The sequence below is a fragment of the Eretmochelys imbricata genome, chromosome 4, assembly GCF_965152235.1.
Source record: "Eretmochelys imbricata isolate rEreImb1 chromosome 4, rEreImb1.hap1, whole genome shotgun sequence".
NCBI classification, from domain to species: domain Eukaryota; kingdom Metazoa; phylum Chordata; order Testudines; family Cheloniidae; genus Eretmochelys; species Eretmochelys imbricata.
In genome coordinates, this window is record NC_135575.1 from 142,663,294 (window position 1) to 142,681,863 (window position 18,570).

The 18,570-nt window shown below is 48.7% G+C and overlaps 1 protein-coding gene across 1 annotated transcript in view; it reads right to left on the reverse strand.

The window, feature by feature from the left end:
* Positions 1–18,570, reverse strand: part of DYSF (dysferlin) — a 300,841-nt gene that overhangs the window by 219,693 nt on the left and 62,578 nt on the right. The window contains exons 6-13 of the mRNA XM_077816190.1: positions 12,183–12,370; positions 11,699–11,827; positions 10,345–10,407; positions 7,605–7,655; positions 7,463–7,493; positions 5,913–6,028; positions 2,159–2,285; positions 1,266–1,369 (exon numbers count right to left, since the gene is read on the reverse strand). Coding sequence (XP_077672316.1) covers positions 1,266–1,369; positions 2,159–2,285; positions 5,913–6,028; positions 7,463–7,493; positions 7,605–7,655; positions 10,345–10,407; positions 11,699–11,827; positions 12,183–12,370 — 809 coding nt within the window. The remainder of the gene's footprint in view (positions 1–1,265; positions 1,370–2,158; positions 2,286–5,912; positions 6,029–7,462; positions 7,494–7,604; positions 7,656–10,344; positions 10,408–11,698; positions 11,828–12,182; positions 12,371–18,570) is intronic.

The window sequence follows — 18,570 nt, forward strand, 5'->3', positions numbered from 1 at the left end:
CCTCGTGGACCAGCAATGGTTCATGGATCACAGCTTGGGAACTGAGAACATTTAAGAGACAATGAAACAATGATCATCCATCAATTTAAGCCTGTTCCAAAACTGTAGCCGAGCCCCGAGCTAGGAAATTATTTCTTGGTTATTTCCCCACCCCTCCCCGCAAACACACAAGGATCTAAATATTTGCATTGTCATTTTTAATACAACAGCACCACTAAGAGCGTGGAGCAGAAATTACTCATATGCAGCAAAGAACAGAAGACATCACCCATGCTTTCTCCAGAGAGATGCATCCCATGGCTAATCTGTTGCTACTCAGAACCTAGCTTTGCCATCCTGTCTGTGTCCTACCCTGCAAATAGTCCTGTGAGCAAAGGCAGCCAAGACTGGCTCCTTAGTTATGGGTTTTTATTTATTTTTGCATTGAGAGGGATCAGAGATTTTAATTAAAAAAATGTTTTGCCATTTTAATTTTGTGACACTGACAAAGGGGTAGTGGCTATAGGCACAAGTACGAAGTAGAAAAATCTGTCCATCTATCTCGATATTCTTAGTGCACCCTTCTTCGTGGTATTTCAGCACAAGGGCAGAAAAGACAGATCAAAGGGGGCATAACTAAGGCTGATGAGATGAAACTGCGCAAAGGGAAACTTGGACTGGGCATCAGGAACCATTTCCTAAGAGTGAGGATGGTTAGAACATGGCACCAGACTGGACAAAGGTGTTCTAGGGGTCTGGGCAGCACTGACCAGGCTGGATGGAGGAGTTGACCTAACCCCGTAGATATTCCGGCACTACGGAAATGAGCAGAGTATGAGCAATCAGACCGACAGATCTTCCCCATCTCTAGCTTTTGGGAGTAAGATACAGATGTGAGCGATGCCACTGCGTGCCCACCGGGGAGCTGTGTCAGTCCAACAGGTCAAACTGCTGCAGGCATCACCTGCAATAAAACTCTGCCCAGGCCTCATTCCTCTTTGTTTTTCTCCAAAGCAACAAACAAAGGCACCAGAGATGCCCTAGACCACCTATTCCCCCGTCTCCTGACCTCCTTTACTTTCATCTTCTAGAAAACGGTGCCACCCATCTCCCACATTTCCATGCTCCAATTGACCCCTAGGTGACAGCTGGCTCACAACCAAACACTGTCCCATGGAACGAGGCTGGTGGCCCATTGATGGGGTTGCTAAGGGAAGAGGAGTCCAGGAGACAGAGGCAGATTTCCTGCTCAGCCAGAGGATGGCCCGTCAGTTTCCACCACTCACCGTTCTGCCAGCAAAGCTGACTTCCACAAATGGATCAACCAGGTTCTTCTTGTTGCTCTCAAAGCCGAAGATCTGCTTGACATTGTCCATGATGGCATCATCCACTGGAACAGAAGAGAACCCTCAACAATCAGCACTCATAAGGCTGGAGCGCATAAGGCGTCAGCTGACTGTGATGCCAGTGGCCAGCCCAGAATGGCCCCGGGCTGGTAGGCCCTCGGCTTCAGAGCAGATGGAGGAGTCTGAACTCTCTGCTTAGAATCTGACTCTGAACTTTTCCATCTCTGTGGCCCAGACTTTACCGATCAGCCCTTCAGATAGTACCAGTTATGAGGTAGTGACAGATGTGACCACTGTGGCACTGAGACCACTATGGGATTTTACATCCATTGAAAGGCAATGAGCTCCAGTCCCTGGTGGAATAAGAGGTGGAAGCCTCTTTAACCAGCCTCTTTAACCAGCCCCCAAGCCTTGTCCCGGTAACAATCCTGGCCCTGTACTAATTACTTTTACAGCCCTGAAGCCGTAAAAGTCCATCTGCCCTGCAGGGCGCATGCCTCTGAGTGACACCAAGTAGAATGTCAAAGGACAGCTCCTCAGCTGGTGTAAATCAGCATAACTCCACTGACTCAAGTGGCGCTGCACCAATCTACACCAGCTGGGGGTTTGGCCCATTGTCTACCGTGGCGCTCTGATGATTCACATGCACGGGAGAGCTGGTCTAAGGCGTTAAAGAGTCCAGTGTCAGAGTGAGATGCACGGAATGGAAATACAGAACACAGGTGGACTATTTCCCTTCACCCTTGGGCTGTAACATGTTACTGCTGCTGTGCCATTTCCAAGGTGATGAGCATGGATCAGTTCCAATTAGACCCCACAGCAGAAACACATACTCTGGGGCAAGTCTTCAGCTCTGTAAATTTTCAGGCAGAAGTGAGCCCCTCTCAGCGTGACCCCAGTTGGGCGCAGAAGATTCCCCTCAATATCTTCCTTCTCTTCAACCACTTCTTTCTTCTCCAGCTGTGAGACAAACAAACAAGCTGTTACAAAAGGAGAGAAACAGGGCTGAACCTTTCCGCAAAGCAGAGAAACAGAGTCCACTAAGCAGAAACTAATGCATCCCACCCCCATGGTGAGACCTCCTTTACCATAAACCAGCAACGGGCCCCACCTGGGACCCTCAGACCCAAACCAGTCGTGAAAGTTTGGATTCAGAGCCAAACTCCAGGGATCAGGCCCATCTCTGCTGTAAAGCCACAGACACATAGAGAGTGCAGGATCTGAGCTAGAGGGTGGGACCTTTAAAGGGTTCAGCGTTGGCCTAACTCCACTCTCATGAGGTCCATGAGCATTTTACCTCTGACTTCCCTGTGTTGCATTTTGAGTTTGGTTCTGCTGGTAGTAAGAGGTCAAATAATCAGGTTCAATCTGTATTTATCAATCATAGATTGTAATAAAAGATTAATACAGCGCAATGCAGAATACAGAAAGGAAGGTCATGTTACCAAACTGATCTGAAGAATGGAAAAGTGACTGCAGCTTGATTCATTCCCAGAAACTGTCCCCCTTTTATATTTTGCTTTGGACAAAGATACTTCCTTTCTCAAAGAAAATTCCTAACTGATCTACATGTAGAATCCCTTTCATGGTATCTCAGCTTATCTATTCAATATGCCAGAGAAATCTGTGATTAAGTCATTATTATAGAAAACATCTGTAGCAATAAGTAATTCCTAATAAGCTAAAAGCATCTCTCGCTGGCTCAAATTATCTCATCGATCACCGAAGATATTTGCAATAACAAGTATCCCTCATCAATTACAAATGGTCCCTTCCTGGACATCTGGACACATTCTCCGTGGGTCAAGAGGCTTCAGGTACTAATATTACACACATTCCACCATTTGGTCATACACTAAATTCAGCCGAAGTACATAGTCCCTAGAATCTTAGCCTCAAAAATTAGTATGGTAGATACGAAATGCTTTGGTTCATGCACAAAGGATCATGGGGTTGCATATACAAAGAATAATGGGAAGTTTGGTTCACTTGCTAACAAGTAGAAGCAGGCTAATTCTAAGCGTTTTAGGACCCCACCCCCCTTTCATACGCTCTGTAAGCTGATCACCTGCAAGGTCAGGTAGAACTCTTCCTTGCTGGCATGTAACAGCACTGGACAGGACTATTATAGGTGACCTGCAAGTGGTAAAATGGGATTTTGTTCCTTCATGATATATAAAGGTGACCTGAATATTTTTCCCCTGATTTGAGATTCAGGTCATCTCTACCCTGGAAGACTCTAAGACAGTTAAAGAACTAGCTTTGTAGATTCCAAGGACAGGAGGGACCACTGTGATCATCTAGTCTGACATCCTGTGCAACACAGGTCATAGGACTTCCCCCAAAATAATTTCTGCTTGAATTACAGAGAAATGTCCAATCTTGATTTTAAAAGTGCAAGCGATGGAAAAGCCACCATGACTCTTGGTAAATTGTTGCAATCGTTCATTACCATCATTGTTAAACTAGTGAATTTATGGCATCAGAAAAGCGAAGGAAGTGAATCTTTGTTAAATGGGAGGGAGTGGCATTTTCATTCACACTGTTTATAACTCTTGGGGTTTGGTTGCTTGCTTTGTTAATCCTATTAGCTCAACCACTAAGGAGAAAAGCTTTCTGTGTGTATTACCACCACCATGACCACCACCTCAGCCCCTACCTTCACAACTAAGGACTGAGAAATTTCCCAAGCTACATTTGAGTCACCCAAGAAGTTTTCCAAAAAAAGTAGGGATGTCTTAACTTGAAATTCCTAATACATCTAAGGTACAAAACAAGCAGAAAGAAACACTTTCAGGCTCTCTTTACAGAATCATAAAATTGTAGGACTGGAAGGGACCTCAAGAGGTCTTCCAGTCCAGTCCCCTGCACTCATGGCAGGACTGAGTATTATCTAGACTATCCCTGAGAAGGTGTTTGTCTAACCTGTTCTTAAAAATCTCCAACTATGGAGATTCCACAATCTCCATAGGCAATTTATTACAGTGCTTAACTACCATGATATTAGGAAGTTTTTCCTAAAGCCCAACCTAAACCGCCCTTGCTGCAATTTAAGCTCATTGCCTCTTGTCCTATCCTCAGAGGTTAACGAGAACAATTTTTCTCCCTCCTCTTTATAACAACCTTTTAAGTACTTGAACACTGTTATCATGTCCCTCTTCAGTCTTCTCCTCCACACTACACAAATCCAATTTTTTCAATCTTCCCACATAGGTCAAGTTTTCTAAACATTTAATCATTTTTGTTGCTCTTCTCTGAACTTTCTCCAATTTGTCCACATCCTTCCTGATGTTTGGTGCCCAGAACTGGACACAGTACTCCAGTTGAGACTTAATCAACATGGGGTAGAGCGGAAGAATTACTTCTCGTGTCTTGCTTACAACATTCCTTCATCCAGAATGATGTGTTACACTATTGACTCATATTTAGCTTGTGATCCATTATGACCCCCAGACTCCTTTCCTTCCCAGGCAGTCATTTCTCATTGTGTATGTGTGCAACTGATTGTTCCTTCCTAAGTGGAATACTTTGCAATTGTCCTTATTGAATTTCATCCTATTTACTTCAGACCATTTCTTCAGTTTGTCCAGATCATTTTGAATTTTAAGCCTATCCTCCAAAGCACTTGCAACCTTTCCCAGCTTGGTATCATCTGCAGACTTTTTAAGTGTACTCTCTATGTCATTATCTAAATCATTGATGAAGATATTGAACAGAACTGGACCCAGAACTGATCCCTGAGGGACCCCACTCCATATGTCCTTCCAGCTTAATTGTGAACCACTGATGATTACTCTCTGGGAATAGTTTTCCAACCAGTTATGCACCCTCCTTATAGCAGCTCCATCTAGGTTGTATTTCCCTAGTTTGTTTATAATAAGGTCATGCAGGACACTACCAAAAGCCATACTAAAGTCAAGATATACCACATTTACCACTTTCCCCCCATCCACAAGGCTTGTTACCCTGTCAAAGAAAGCTATTAGGTTGGTCTGACATAATTTGTTCTAGGCAAATCCATGCTGACTGTTACTTATCACCTTATTATCTTCTAAGTGTCTGCAAACTGATTACTTAATTATTTGCTCCATTATCTTTCCGGGTACAAAGTTAAGCTGACTGGTCTGTAATTCCCCAGGTTGTCTTTATTCCCCTTTTTATAGATTGGCACTATGTTTGCCCTTTTCCAGTCATCTCTCCCTTTTCCATGACTTTTCAAAGATAGTCAGTCATGGCTCAGATATGTCCTCAGTCAGCTCCTTGAGTATTATACATCCTGAAGAAGCAAGAACAGGCTCAAAGCCATCATTTTCCTTTGTAGGGCACCATTAAGGAGAGGGTTCGCCTTCCTCTGAAGCGTCATTTATAGGTCACTGCCACAGGCAGGTGATTGCTTTAAGTGGACCAATGATCTGTTGGAGTTCCTATGACACAATCATTGTCAGCACATCCCCTCAGATTGCTTCCCATCATTGGTCTAGCACAATCTCATTCAAGCCAACCCTTCATGTCTTCTTCAAGCAGCAAGACAAGAGAGCGGGCCCTCAAGTAGCTCTCTTTCTCCAGTGACAGGAAAATGGTACTTACAGGAGCTTCGTCGCCAGGTCCCAGCACAAACAGGCTGACTTTCACATAACCTTTGGCCCCAGCAGAAAAGTCTTCAGAGTCAGAAAGAAGCAGCCACTTCCTGAGCAAGGCATGCTCTAAAAGAGAGAAACCAGGTTTCTGGCTTATTACTGTCTGCCTCACAGGATGGAAAGATTTTGTAGCATCAGAATAAGGGATGTGGGAAAGCATTTCACAGTATTGTCAACCCGAAGCATTTAATAATCATGAGCCAGCTCTAAAAATATCATGAAATTGGCTCTAAGGTCATGAGAGTTTTAAAAATAATAAATGTTGAGTTCTTTTTATTTGCCTGCTGGTTTTTGAGCCTATAGGGTTTGTGTCATCAAGCTTTTCTTCGCAACTGTAAGGGCAAGAAACTTACTTATTTTTCTAGTGAAAGCTGAGATGCTCACATAATCACATGACTCCAGTAGCTGGGGCTTTAAGAAAACCACCAAACAGCACGAGACGTGTGATAAAATTGCAGGAGTTGAGGTCACTGAGTTCACCTAAACTAAGAACAAGACTTGAACCTTCCTCCAACACATCTGAACTTTTGCATCCGGAAAAAGTTGGGTTGGAGGTTTTGTTTGTTTCTCACCCCTTCCGGTTTCAAATGGAAAGGGATGGAAAGGGTTAAATAGATGTAAGAAAGGCTGGCTTCTCATTGCATTTCCTACACAGATAAAGCAAGCTGCAATGTAAGTCATTCTAGCGGCTTTCGCCATATCTAGGCACTCTGTCAGTCTTCCTTTCTCTCTCTGCGGGGACAGCTTCTGGCTGTAGTACAGCCCCACTCTTTCCAGCAGGAACCCCCACCCCCCGCAGCCTCTCTGCTAGGAGACCATCCTCACCAGCAGAGTATCCCTCACTCCCCATGGCCCTCTCACTGCTCCCCTGGGTCCAGCTCTCCAGTGTGGAGACGTCAGTGGGGTAAGCCCCACGGCTCCTCTATCTTCAGCTCTCTCTGACCCTCAGCTTCAGCAGTCAGCAGGCAATGCCCTCTGCTGGCCCTCCTGCCTTCAGGCCTCTCCAGCCCTGAACCTCCAGCTCTGGGAGGTCAACAGGCAAACCCCACTTGACTTGTTCTTCTCCTGCCTTCAGCCTTCCCCCAGGAACCACCTACAGCTTCCTTTAGGGACCTTGCACAGTCTCTTGGTCTCTGGCATCTCTCAACTCCCCCTTTTCCTGACTGTGTCAGGCAGCCCTGATTCATAGTGTCTGCTACATCTAGGGCCCAGGTGCCCTCTTTCAAACCCAACTGGGGTCAGCGGACAAGTCACAGGTGCATGGGTCTCTTCCCTCTTAAAGGGACAGCGTCACCCTGTGATGTGTATATATAACTGTGTGTGTTTGTGTGCTTACATTTAAATATACATGTGTAAATACATGTGTGCGCACATGTAGACCTCTGCATTTGGCCCATAGAAAGTTGTAGCGAAGAAATGTCCCTAAATTGTACAAATTTGATTTCTAATTTAAAATCTCTAATGGTTCCAAAAATCTCTAACTATAATTGTTTAACTCACTTGGTTCTGCATAAACTGTCCCGACATCCAGCTATAAAATAAAATGAAAAACAAAATCAAATGTTTAGCCACAGGCTGCACAGAAAAGAGGCCAAAATGATTAAAAATATGTAGAGAGAGAGATGAAATCACAAATCGTTACCCGAAATTCCCCAATCACAGAGTCTGTCCGGAGAGACCGGGAATCAACAACCTGGAGGGTGGGGGAAAGATGCAAAAATGTAAATCCAGCATGTAAGGAAAAAACTCTCAACCATCCATGTTAAATCATTAGCATTCTCAGCGCACTCAGCTTGGTGGTTTGGAAAGCAGGTCAAAACTTGTCAGATTTCATCGCAATTCTTTTCTCATTTCAAGTTTAACAAGAAATCAGGGAAATACATTTTGCAAAAATATCATGATCATTCCCCCCACTTCTTTGACACACTCTAGCAGTTTGTGTTTAACCTCACTAGGGGCCTGACACGAAGCCCCTTGAAGTGAAGGAGAGAGTACTGTTGAGTTCAGGGTGTTTCGGGTCAGCGTGATGTTGGCAGACCAGGTACCAGGTTACGCCAAGGTCCCTAGGCCTCTCTGAAAACTGACAAATGCATGGCTGGGAACCAGTCTAACTCACCTGTGTGTTAGTGTTGTTAAACAGGTATTAGATTTCCAGAGACGTGTTTAGTGTTTGGACTTTAGGGAATGCTGGTAAATCGCTGCCTGCATTAATCTCACTATTAACACCTGCATCCTGTTTTCTAAGGTAATATTTAAGTATTTGCTCGGTAACTATAAAAGTGTTCGCTGTGACTAAGGCTAAGATTTTGTCACGGTTATTTTTAGTAAAAGTCAGGGACAGGTCACGGGCAATAAACAAAAATTCAGGGAAGCCACGACCTGTCCCTGACCTTTACTAAAAATACCCTGGGGAGGGAGGGGAGGGACAAACAGAGCACTTCTGGGGCTTGCCGCTGCTCCTGCGGCAGGGGCTGATGACTGCTGCTCCAGCCCCAGGGGGGCCGACCCAACCCCAGCTGCTGCTCCGGTGGGCCGGGGACTGCTGCTTTGGTGGCCCCGGGGCTGGCCACCACTCAGATCTTCCAGCAGCCCTGGGGCTGACAACTCTTCCAGCCCTGGCCAAGAAGAAATCTCAAAGGTCCCGGAAAGTCACCTGTGACCTCCATGACAGAATCATAGCCTTAGTTATGACACTGGAAAACACCCCAGTCAGTAAAGAAGCATTACCAAGGGTGACAAATCTCAGAGGGGTGTTAGTCTGTATCCACAAAAACGAGGAGTCTGGTGGCACATTCAAGACTACCAGATTTATTTGGGCATAATCTTTCGTGGATAAAAACCCTCTTCTTCAGATGCATGGAGTGAAAATTACAGATACAGGCATAGCTATACATTGGCATATGAAGAGAAGGGAGTTGCCTTACAAGTGAAGAACCAGTGCTGAAGGCCAATGCAGCCAGGGTGGATGTGGTCCACTCCCAGTAATTGATGAGGAGGTGTCAATACCAAGAGAGGAAAAATTGCTTTTGTAGTGAGCCAGCCACCCCCAGGCCCTATTCAAGCCCAAATTGATTACCAAGGGTGAAATACTGGTTTACCACAAGTGGCATCATCTCCTGCCCAACAAAAGAAGACCCATGGACACCAGACAAGCCACTGCAGAACATCAGTGGACAAAAGACTTTGCTGATTGCTCCCCCCACACCCATGAAGAGGAGACCTGCACAAATGCTCGTCCCATCAGTTTGAACTCTGGGGGAAGGGAATAAAAACAACTGAGCAGAAGGAACTTTGTCACTATGCTGTTTGAACTGTGAGGGGGAAAGACTTTTGAGCATTAGCAAGAGATCCCCAGTTGGTTAGCCCGGGTTAGCCCTAAAGAAAATACAGAGCTTGCTTATTATAGCAGGTTCTAAAAAGCAACAGAAGCTAAGACTGTAACTGATTTGTGTGTGTGTTCACCTACTTTAACCTTGTAAATAACTCTCATTTCTTTTCTTAGTTAATAAATCTTTAGTTAGTTTATTATAGGACTGGCTACAAGCCTTCTCTATGGTGTAGGATCGAAGGTGCAGTTGGGTAAGTAACTGGCCCTTTGTGACTGGGAGTAACCTGAATAGTGTTTGGATTTTTGATGCAAGGGACCATCTACCACCAAAGCAAGTTTGCCTGGCTGGCAAGATAGACTGTGATGCCTAAGGGGACTGTCTGTGACTCCATGGGTTAGGCTGCTATGGTGCTTGAGAGCTTGTTACTTGGTTGGTGAAATTTAATTGTAGAACACATATCCAGTTCGGGGTTTGTGCCCTGGTTTGTGACAGTCCACCCTGAAGTTGGCACTCACAGTCATGAGCAACTCCAGACAGCTTGACGGCAGGGGCAGGTACTTTTGACGCCAAAGGCCCCAGGTCTGATCCCTGCCCATGCCCATGGTGTCTGTGTACGCATGGGCCACCACAGCAAGTGAGTGCAGAGCTGGGACGAGTGGATTGTTTCCTATGAGACAACCCTGGCTTTAGTGGCTTTGCATCCCTCACATCAGGGGTGGTCAGAATGTGGCTAAACATAGCCCAGCAGAGACTTCATCTCCAATACAGAGATGCTACCCTGAAGGACAACAGAACCCAGCATCCAATGCTCCATTTGGATCAGAACTGACAGCCAGCCCCTGCAGCCTACTCAATCATACCAGTGGTAAGGCCGGCTGCAAACTGTTTAGCATTCTACCAGCTAGATACAACTCCCAAGCTAGTAGCAAGTGGCCACATATGGTCCTTACCTGGGTCAAAGTTTGGGGGTCCAGCCCATCATTATTCCAAGGAACCATAGGGCTACTGTGAAGAATGGAAGAGGAGTTTGGCCGTTTTGTCTCGAGAACTTACCGTGATGAATATGGGCTCATCAAACAGCTCTGCCGGAGATTCAAAGACATTGAAGAAAAAGATCTGTTAAAAAATACAGATGAGACAAAGATCTGAAACGTGTCCGAAATATGTACAAGGGCCCAGAAAAAACCAGTAGCCTGGCAAACGCTGGCAAAGGCTGGCCTTGACATAAGTTGATTAAATCACAGTGCAATCCTTAGAGATGCTTTCCACTAGCTGCTGGAATTCAATATTTCTCCACTTCTCATCTGAGGATCTCAGAGCACTGGATCAGGACTTGAGGGACCCAGCTCTGCTACTCACCTGCAGGGCAAATCACTTCTCTGAGCCCCTCTTTCCCCTCCTAGGCTTTGTCTTTCTTTTATATTTAGACCCTAAGCTCTTTGGGGTAGCGTCAGAGCCACAAGGCAGCCAGCTGAGGCAGGAGACGATGCAGGCTGCAGCCGGGGCTGACTACTGTGGGAACAGGCCCAGGCTGGAGCAGGGACAGGGACAGTCTGTTCAAACTACTGGCAGTGAAAATCCCCGTGGCCAGCTAGTGAGGTTGAGCAGACTGGAGAGACTGTGTCCCACAGAACCCTGGGTGGGGCCTCGCCTGTAGATTGGCTGAACCCTGGTTGAATGGCATGGGCCCGAACACAAGACCTGCAGGTAATTGCCTCTGATGACCCATCCCACCCTGGCTCAGGGATGATCCTCAGGCTGATGCAGGCTCAGGTTCAGAGCGGTCACAGGCAGGGACCATCACACTGTGTGGGTGCCCAGTGCTTAGCACACTGGGGCCCTGATCTCGGCTGGTACCTCTAGATGCTACTGTAATAAGAAGGTGAGAATCATTTCCTGGCTCTCTCCGGGCACTAGCTGTACCTGGAGGAGCGCGTGGGCGTGCGTCTATGCACCTGTCTGCCACGCAAACTGCAAGTGACTAACGTGCTAGGAGAACGTTCTCAGGTGCCCTGTCACATGATCCCTTTCGGGGGCCCTACAGGATCAAAGCAAGCCTAGAGTGAGGCTAGACTGCTAACGCCACAGGGCCGAGTGTTGGCCCTTGCACTGCGCAGTGCTGGGCTCTCGAACAATCAATCCCCCCATCGGACAAGCGCCGGAATAACGAACCCCATCTCACCAGCTGCTAAAACAACTGCCTGCGTGGGTTACATCGTAACGAGGGGGTTATGACTGTCTAAGAGCAACTGAGGCATTTCCCACAGCACCTTCCTAAATCCTAGATCGTGAGCTGCCAGGGGATGGGGGTGGTCTATCTGTTACTTATGTACACAGCGCCTAGCAGGATGTGACCCTGCTCCCAGGTGCTACCCCAGTGGAGACACTGAACAATAGCCGGACTCACCTCATCGAAAAACGGGCCATTCCCCTTGCGGATCCTAGTTCTTTTCGTCTGTCCGGCAACCGTCACTTTCACCACTGATTTGATGTTGACACCGGGAAGCTGCCTGCCCTCTATGACTCGCACCCTGATCTAAAGGCAGGTGGAGGAGAAAAGGGCAACAGCCCGTCAGACGCTGGGGAATGCTCAGCTCTCAGCTACGCCAGCCCAGCCCACTGGACTCAATGGGGTTGCACCCACAGTGGCAGACGGGAGTCTGGCCTACAGGGAGAAGACGCAGCCCTGAGCTGCAGCACTGGGCTCCCGCTCCCAGCTCCCGCAGGATTCCCAGGTGCTTGGATCAGTTTAACGCTTTGCGGGGCAATGAAGACCCCAGGATGGTCACGCACCAGAGAAGGTTTCACTCCTGAGGTGGCGCAGTCAGTGGGACGGTAAAGGAAGAGCAGCTCGGAGAGGCGAACGTCACACACACATTGCTGCTGCTCACCTGGAAGTCCTGAGGTTTGTTGGACAGCAGCTTTTTCGGGGCGCTTTTCCTCCTCTTAATCCCATGGACGTGGTGTGAAGGAGGCTTCCGGGGGAGCGTGGGCTGCTCCGACCCAGAGGGCCCTGTGGAAGGCTCCGTCTCATCCCCTGTCGCTATCTGGTCTTCAGTGTCTTCCTCCCCAGCTGTATCTGCAAGGCATGGGGGTGATAGCTCGGTCAGGGAGGACATGGAGAATTGGGAACTGAGCCAAGAGATCAGAGCTGAATCCACAGAAACAGGCCGGGGCAGTTCGCCAGCGTTAGCTTTGCACAGGAGAAGGGCCCACGCGGCAAGGGTCAAGCTGTCCAGATCTGGCCAGGGCTGTCCCCAGTATCCAGACCTCAGGTTGGGTTCACACCACACGACCCCCCTGTCCCGGGCTGGGACCCAGAATCAGTCCCAGCTCAACAGGATGAGCACCGCTTCCCGAGCAGCCATCACCACGTCCTAGGGCAGGGGTTCTCACAACACATGTTTTGGTGGCCACCAATTCTTGCTGGTGGCTGCTCTGACAAACCTGTCTCTCTGTCCCTGCCGCCCATAGCCCAGGGAAGGTGGGTTGGGAACTCACCGGCCGCCTGTGGAGTCCCAGGCTCCCGGTGCCCCGGCCGGGCGGGCAAGCAACCGAACACCACAGCCGCCTCCAGCACCGCGCACACCGGCCCCACGTGTCCCCAGAGGCGCTGCCCGGAACCCCCAAAGAGGCTGCCCAGTGCAGGGTGCTGACCCCTGCTGGTGATGCCAGTGCAAACACCAAGGTGGCACGCATCTCACTGCCCTTGGGCAGAGCTATTCAGGGGCAAGAGGAGGGAGGGGCTGCTGATTCTCCCCCCCCATCTCCGCCCATGCTTTGGAGGCTGTCACAGCCGCAAAAACATCCACTGGCAGCCCCATGCGAGGAACGCTGTCCTAGGGGCATAGGGTGGAAATACTCCACAACTTCTGCTATTCCTCACTAAGCCTGGCATCTGGGAGCATGGGCACCCCTAGGCACTGACTTTCATTTTTCCGGGCGTTTGCTCCACCCTCATCCGCCCTGAGGTCCTGCCCCTACTCACCCCCTCCCCCAAGGCCCCACCCTCACTCTGCCTCTTCCCACCCCCACTCTGCCCCCTCTCCCGAGGTCCCACCCTCACTCTGCCTCTTCCCACCCCCACTCCCGAGGTCCCACCCTCACTCTGCCTCTTCCCACCCCCACTCTGCCCCCTCTCCCGAGGTCCCACCCTCACTCTGCCTCTTCCCACCCCCACTCCCGAGGTCCCACCCTCACTCTGCCTCTTCCCACCCCCACTCTGCCCCCTCTCCCAAGGTCCCACTCTTGCTCTGCCTCTTTCTGCCCCCACTCCGCGCCCTCCCCCCTGCGCCTCCTGCCCGCTGACAAACAGCTGATCAGTGGGGGGCCGGTGGGTGCTGAGCACCCACTATTTTTCCCCGTGGGTGCCCCAGCAGGGATGTTTCTTTTACTTACTAGACGGGGGGAGAGGTGAGGAGGAAGCAGTCCCTGGGATCCGTCTTAAAACAAAAGACGATTTCTCGAAGCAACTACAGCTTTAGCTCCCAAGCTCAAGGTGCATGAAGTGCACACTCAAATCTCTGCAAAAGCTGACACCCAGCACAGCAGCATCTGTTGGTTATGATGCACGTGACCCACACTAGAGAACCGCACCGATTTTTGTCCTCCCCTTGGGGCTAATCTCTTAAAGGGCTTGGCAGCCCGCTGTAGAGATGGGTGAAACTTTTTAGCCACAGCTGCTTTTGGGGTGGGGGGAGGGTGGGGGGATGCAGATTTGGTGACAGCAAAACATTTTGCTCATTCGCGTCAATTTTGCTGAATTGTTCGGTCTGGGCAGGAAACGGGGAGGAATCTGGAAAAACCAAAGTTGATTTTTTTTGGTGTGGTTTGAAGTGACTTTTAGTTTCACAATTTCCTTGATTTTTAACAAATCCAAAAACATTTTTTGGTGGTCAAAATCGAAACAAAGCAGTTCAATTTTGTCAACACAAAATGGTTCATTTGACCCCAAATGAAATTTTTTCCACCATTTGATTCGCTCAAAATTTAAAGAGGCTTCCACTTTGGTCCCAACCAAAAGGAATTTTTTTTTCAGCTTTTCAAAATTGCCAACGAATTAAAACATCCCTTATTCACCCAGCTCTAGTCTGCTGCTGCTTCAGGCTAACAGAGGAAGTCCCACGCTAGAGGCTGACACATTTCATAGAATCATAGAATATCAGGGTTGGAAGGGACCTCAGGAGGTCATCTAGTCCAACCCCCTGCTCAAAGCAGGACCGATCCCCGACTAAATCATCCCAGCCAGGGTTCTGTCAAGCCTGACCTTAAAAACTTCTAAGGAAGGAGATTCCACCACCTCCCTAGGTAACGCATTCCAGTGTTTTACCACCCTCCTATGGAAAAAGTTTTTCCTAATATCCAACCTAAACCTCCCCCACTGCAACTTGAGACCATTGCTCCTTGTCCTGTCACCTGCTACCACTGAGAACAGTCTAGATCCATCCTCTTTGGAACCCCCTTTCAGGTAGTTGAAAGCAGCTATCAAATCCCCCCTCATTCTTCTCTTCTGCAGGCTAAACAATCCCAGTTCCCTCAGCCTCTCCTCATAAGTCATGTGTTCCAATCCCCTACTCATTTTTGTTGCCCTCCCCTGGACTCTTTCCAATTTTTCCACATCCTTCTTGTAGTGTGGGGCCCCAAACTGGACACAGTACTCCAGATGAGGCCTCACCAATGTTGAATAGAGGGGAACGATCATGTTTAGCGCAGGAAGTCCCAGGTTCAAACCCCCTCTGCAGGGTTGGTTATAAACATGGCATCAGGGGTGCTGGAACGGGGAGATCCATAGCCCCATCACTTTTTACCGGTTGGAGGGGGCAGAGAGGTGTGAGTGGGGGCGGAGCCTCAGGGGAAGAGGCGGCACGGGGGAGGGACCTCAGGGAGAAGAGATGCCAGTGGCCGCCCTGCACTTTTAGGGAGCTTCCATCACCCCCGTGTGGCACCAGCTAAGTCCCATTAGCTGGGGGCAGTGGCATGTTCATCAACCTCTTGAAAGTGACAGAAACACACACACCCCTGCTGTGGGTCTCCCCCCCCTCTCTCACAAACACACAAAACAGGCAAAGCTGGAGAGGCTAGAAACCACATTTTGGATGAAGCTGCTGCCATGCAAAGTTCAACTCCCCAGCCAGCCTGCGAAGGGGAATGATTCTGGATGGGCGATTCAATCTCATTTTGGTTTTTCATCATCACCACCACGATGAAGGGTGGGGAAGTCACTGTCCCTGGGCTGAGAACTTTCCCTGACGACTTTGCAGGAATAGGGCGTGAAGGGTGTCCTCAATTACCAAGTGCCCTGGGGAAAACACAGATAAGAAGTGGCCAGAGGGGTGCCGGCAGGGCCAGATCAACACCCAGGAATCAATGCAGATTTGCATGCCAATAGAAAGAAGCTCGCTCGCTTGAGCTAGTGGTGTTGGGACCTGGCGCATGGAGCTGTAGCACCATTCGGGGCGGCCCAGCCAGCCCGCTGCCACGATGGAGACGCGGCTGGCCTAAATTTCAGTGAGTGGCGCTGCACACTGGCCCACGGAGTCACAGCACCACTCAGGTTTGGCCCGGCCCCTCTCCTTCACAAGGAGCTGTAGGATGTGTCACTGGTCCCAGCAGCCCCGCAGCATGGCCAGTCCGGCTGCAGTGAGTGTACAGTGTGGCTCTTTGTTGTGATTCCTCTTACAATGCAGGAGCCCAGAAGAACATCGGTGCATCAGTCCAGCTGTGCTGTGATAAGCTGGCTAGTGCAGGCCTGGCCTCAGATTGTCACAGCTAAACGCAGGGTGAAACAGACTGTTTAGCATAAGTAGTTAGCACATTTCAAGGGACCACTGGAGGTGAAGTGGCCCTTTAACACCCCTCCCACCATAGGGAGGAAAGGAGGCGGGCAGCAGCGGGAGGAAGTGGGTTACAGGTTCAACAAGGAAAAGTGCAGAGTCCTGCACTTAGGACAGAAGAATCCCATGCACCGCTACAGACTAGGGACCGAATGGCTAGGCAGCAGTTCTGCAGAAAAGGACCGAAGGGTTACAGTGGACGAGAAGCTGGATATGAGTCAACAGTGTGCCCTTGTTGCCAAGAAGGCCAATGGCATTTTGGGATGTATACGTAGGGGCATTGCCAGCAGATCGAGGGACGTGATCGTTCCCCTCTATTTGACATTGGTGAGGCCTCATCTGGAGTACTGTGTCCAGTTTGGGGCCCCACACTACAAGAAGGATGTGGAAAAATTGGAAAATGTCCAGAGGAGGGCAACAAAAATGATTAGGGGAGTGGAACACATGACTTATGAGGAGAGGCTGAGGGAACTGGGATTGTTTAGTCTGCAGAAGAGAAGAATGAGGGGGGATTTGATAGCTGCTTTCAACTACCTGAAAGGGGGTTCCAAAGAGGATGGATCTAGACTGTTCTCAGTGGTAGCAGATGACAGGACAAACAGTAATGGTCTCAGGTTGCAGTGGGGGAGGTTTAGGTTGGATATTAGGAAAAACTTTTTCACTAGGAGGGTGGTGAAACACTGGAATGCGTTACCTAGGGAGGTGGTGGAATCTCCTTCCTTAGAAGTTTTTAAGGTCAGGCTTGACAAAGCCCTGGCTGGGATGATTTAGTTGGGGATTGGTCCTGCTTTGAGCAGGGGGTTGGACTAGATGACCTCCTGAGGTCCCTTCCAACCCTGATAGTCTATGATTCTAGGTTGTTGTAATAAGCCATAAATCCAGTGTCTCTGGTCAGTCTGTGATTTCTAGTGTCTAGCACAGTAATGAATTTAAGCTCCCAGGCTCGTCTTTTGAAAGGGGGCAGGTTTCTTTTGAGGATGAAGACTGAGAGGTCAGATACGGAGTGATCGCTTTGTGAAAAGTGTTTGCCCACACATGACAGGGTGTTTTATCATTTTCCTGTGTGAGTTCATTCGAGGGCGCAGTGATTGTCTGGTTTCACCCACCTAGTGGTTATTGGGGCATTTTGTGCACTGGATGAGATACAGCATGTGTTGTGATGGGCATGTGTAGGACCCGTGGATCTTGAAAGCTGTGTTTTGGGGGGGTGTTGATCACTGTAGCAATGGAAATACTTCGGCAGGTTTGCAAGGGTTGTTCTGGCAGAGTCTGGTGCCGCTTTCAGCTGATGCGTCTGGAGCTAATATCATCCTGGGGGGTATTAACAGGAGTGTCGTATATAAAACGCAGGCGATTACTGTCCTGCTCTACTCGACACTGGTGAGACCTCAACTGGAGTATTGTCATAGAATCATAGAATCATAGAATATCAGGGTTGGAAGGGACCCCTGAAGGTCATCTAGTCCAACCCCCTGCTCGAAGCAGGACCAATTCCCAGTTAAATCATCCCAGCCAGGGCTTTGTCAAGCCTGACCTTAAAAACTTCCAAGGAAGGAGATTCCACCACCTCCCTAGGCAACGCATTCCAGTGTTTCACCACCCTCTTAGTGAAAAAGTTTTTCCTAATATCCAATCTAAACCTCCCCCACTGCAACTTGAAGCCATTACTCCTCGTTCCGTCATCTGCTACCATTGAGAACAGTCTAGAGCCATCCTCTTTGGAACCCCCTTTCAGGTAGTTGAAAGCAGCTATCAAATCCCCCCTCATTCTTCTCTTCTGCAGGCTAAACAATCCCAGCTCCCTCAGCCTCTCCTCATAAGTCATGTGTTCTAGACCCCTAATCATTTTTGTTGCCCTTCGCTGGACTCTCTCCAATTTATCCACATCCTTCTTGTAGTGTGGGGCCCAAAACTGGACACAGTACTCCAGATGAGGCCTCACCAATGTCGAATAGAGGGGGACGATCACGTCCCTCGATCTGCTCGCTATGCCCCTACGTATACATCCCAAAATGCCATTGGCCTTCTTGGCAACAAGGGCATTGTGTCCTGTTCTGGGGGCCACACTTTAGAAAAGATGAGGATAAATTAGAGAGAGTCCAGAGGAGAGCAACAAAAATGAGAAAAGGTTTCGAAAACCTCACCGATGATGAAAAGTTAAAAAACTGGCCATGTTCAGTCTTGAGAAAAAAGATCTGGAGGAAGGTAGAACAAGAAGTCATGGGCTTCATCTGCAGCAAATGAGATGTAGATTAGATATTAGGGAAAGCTTTCTAACTCTAAGGGTAGATGAAGCTCTGGAACAGGCATCCGATGGAGGTTGTGGAAGTTTTTAAGAACAGGTTGCACAAACCCCTGTCAGAGATGATCTAGATTTACTGACTTCTTCAGGTCCCTTCTAGCCTGACATGTCTATGATTCTATACAACTTTTGCAGAGTCTAAAG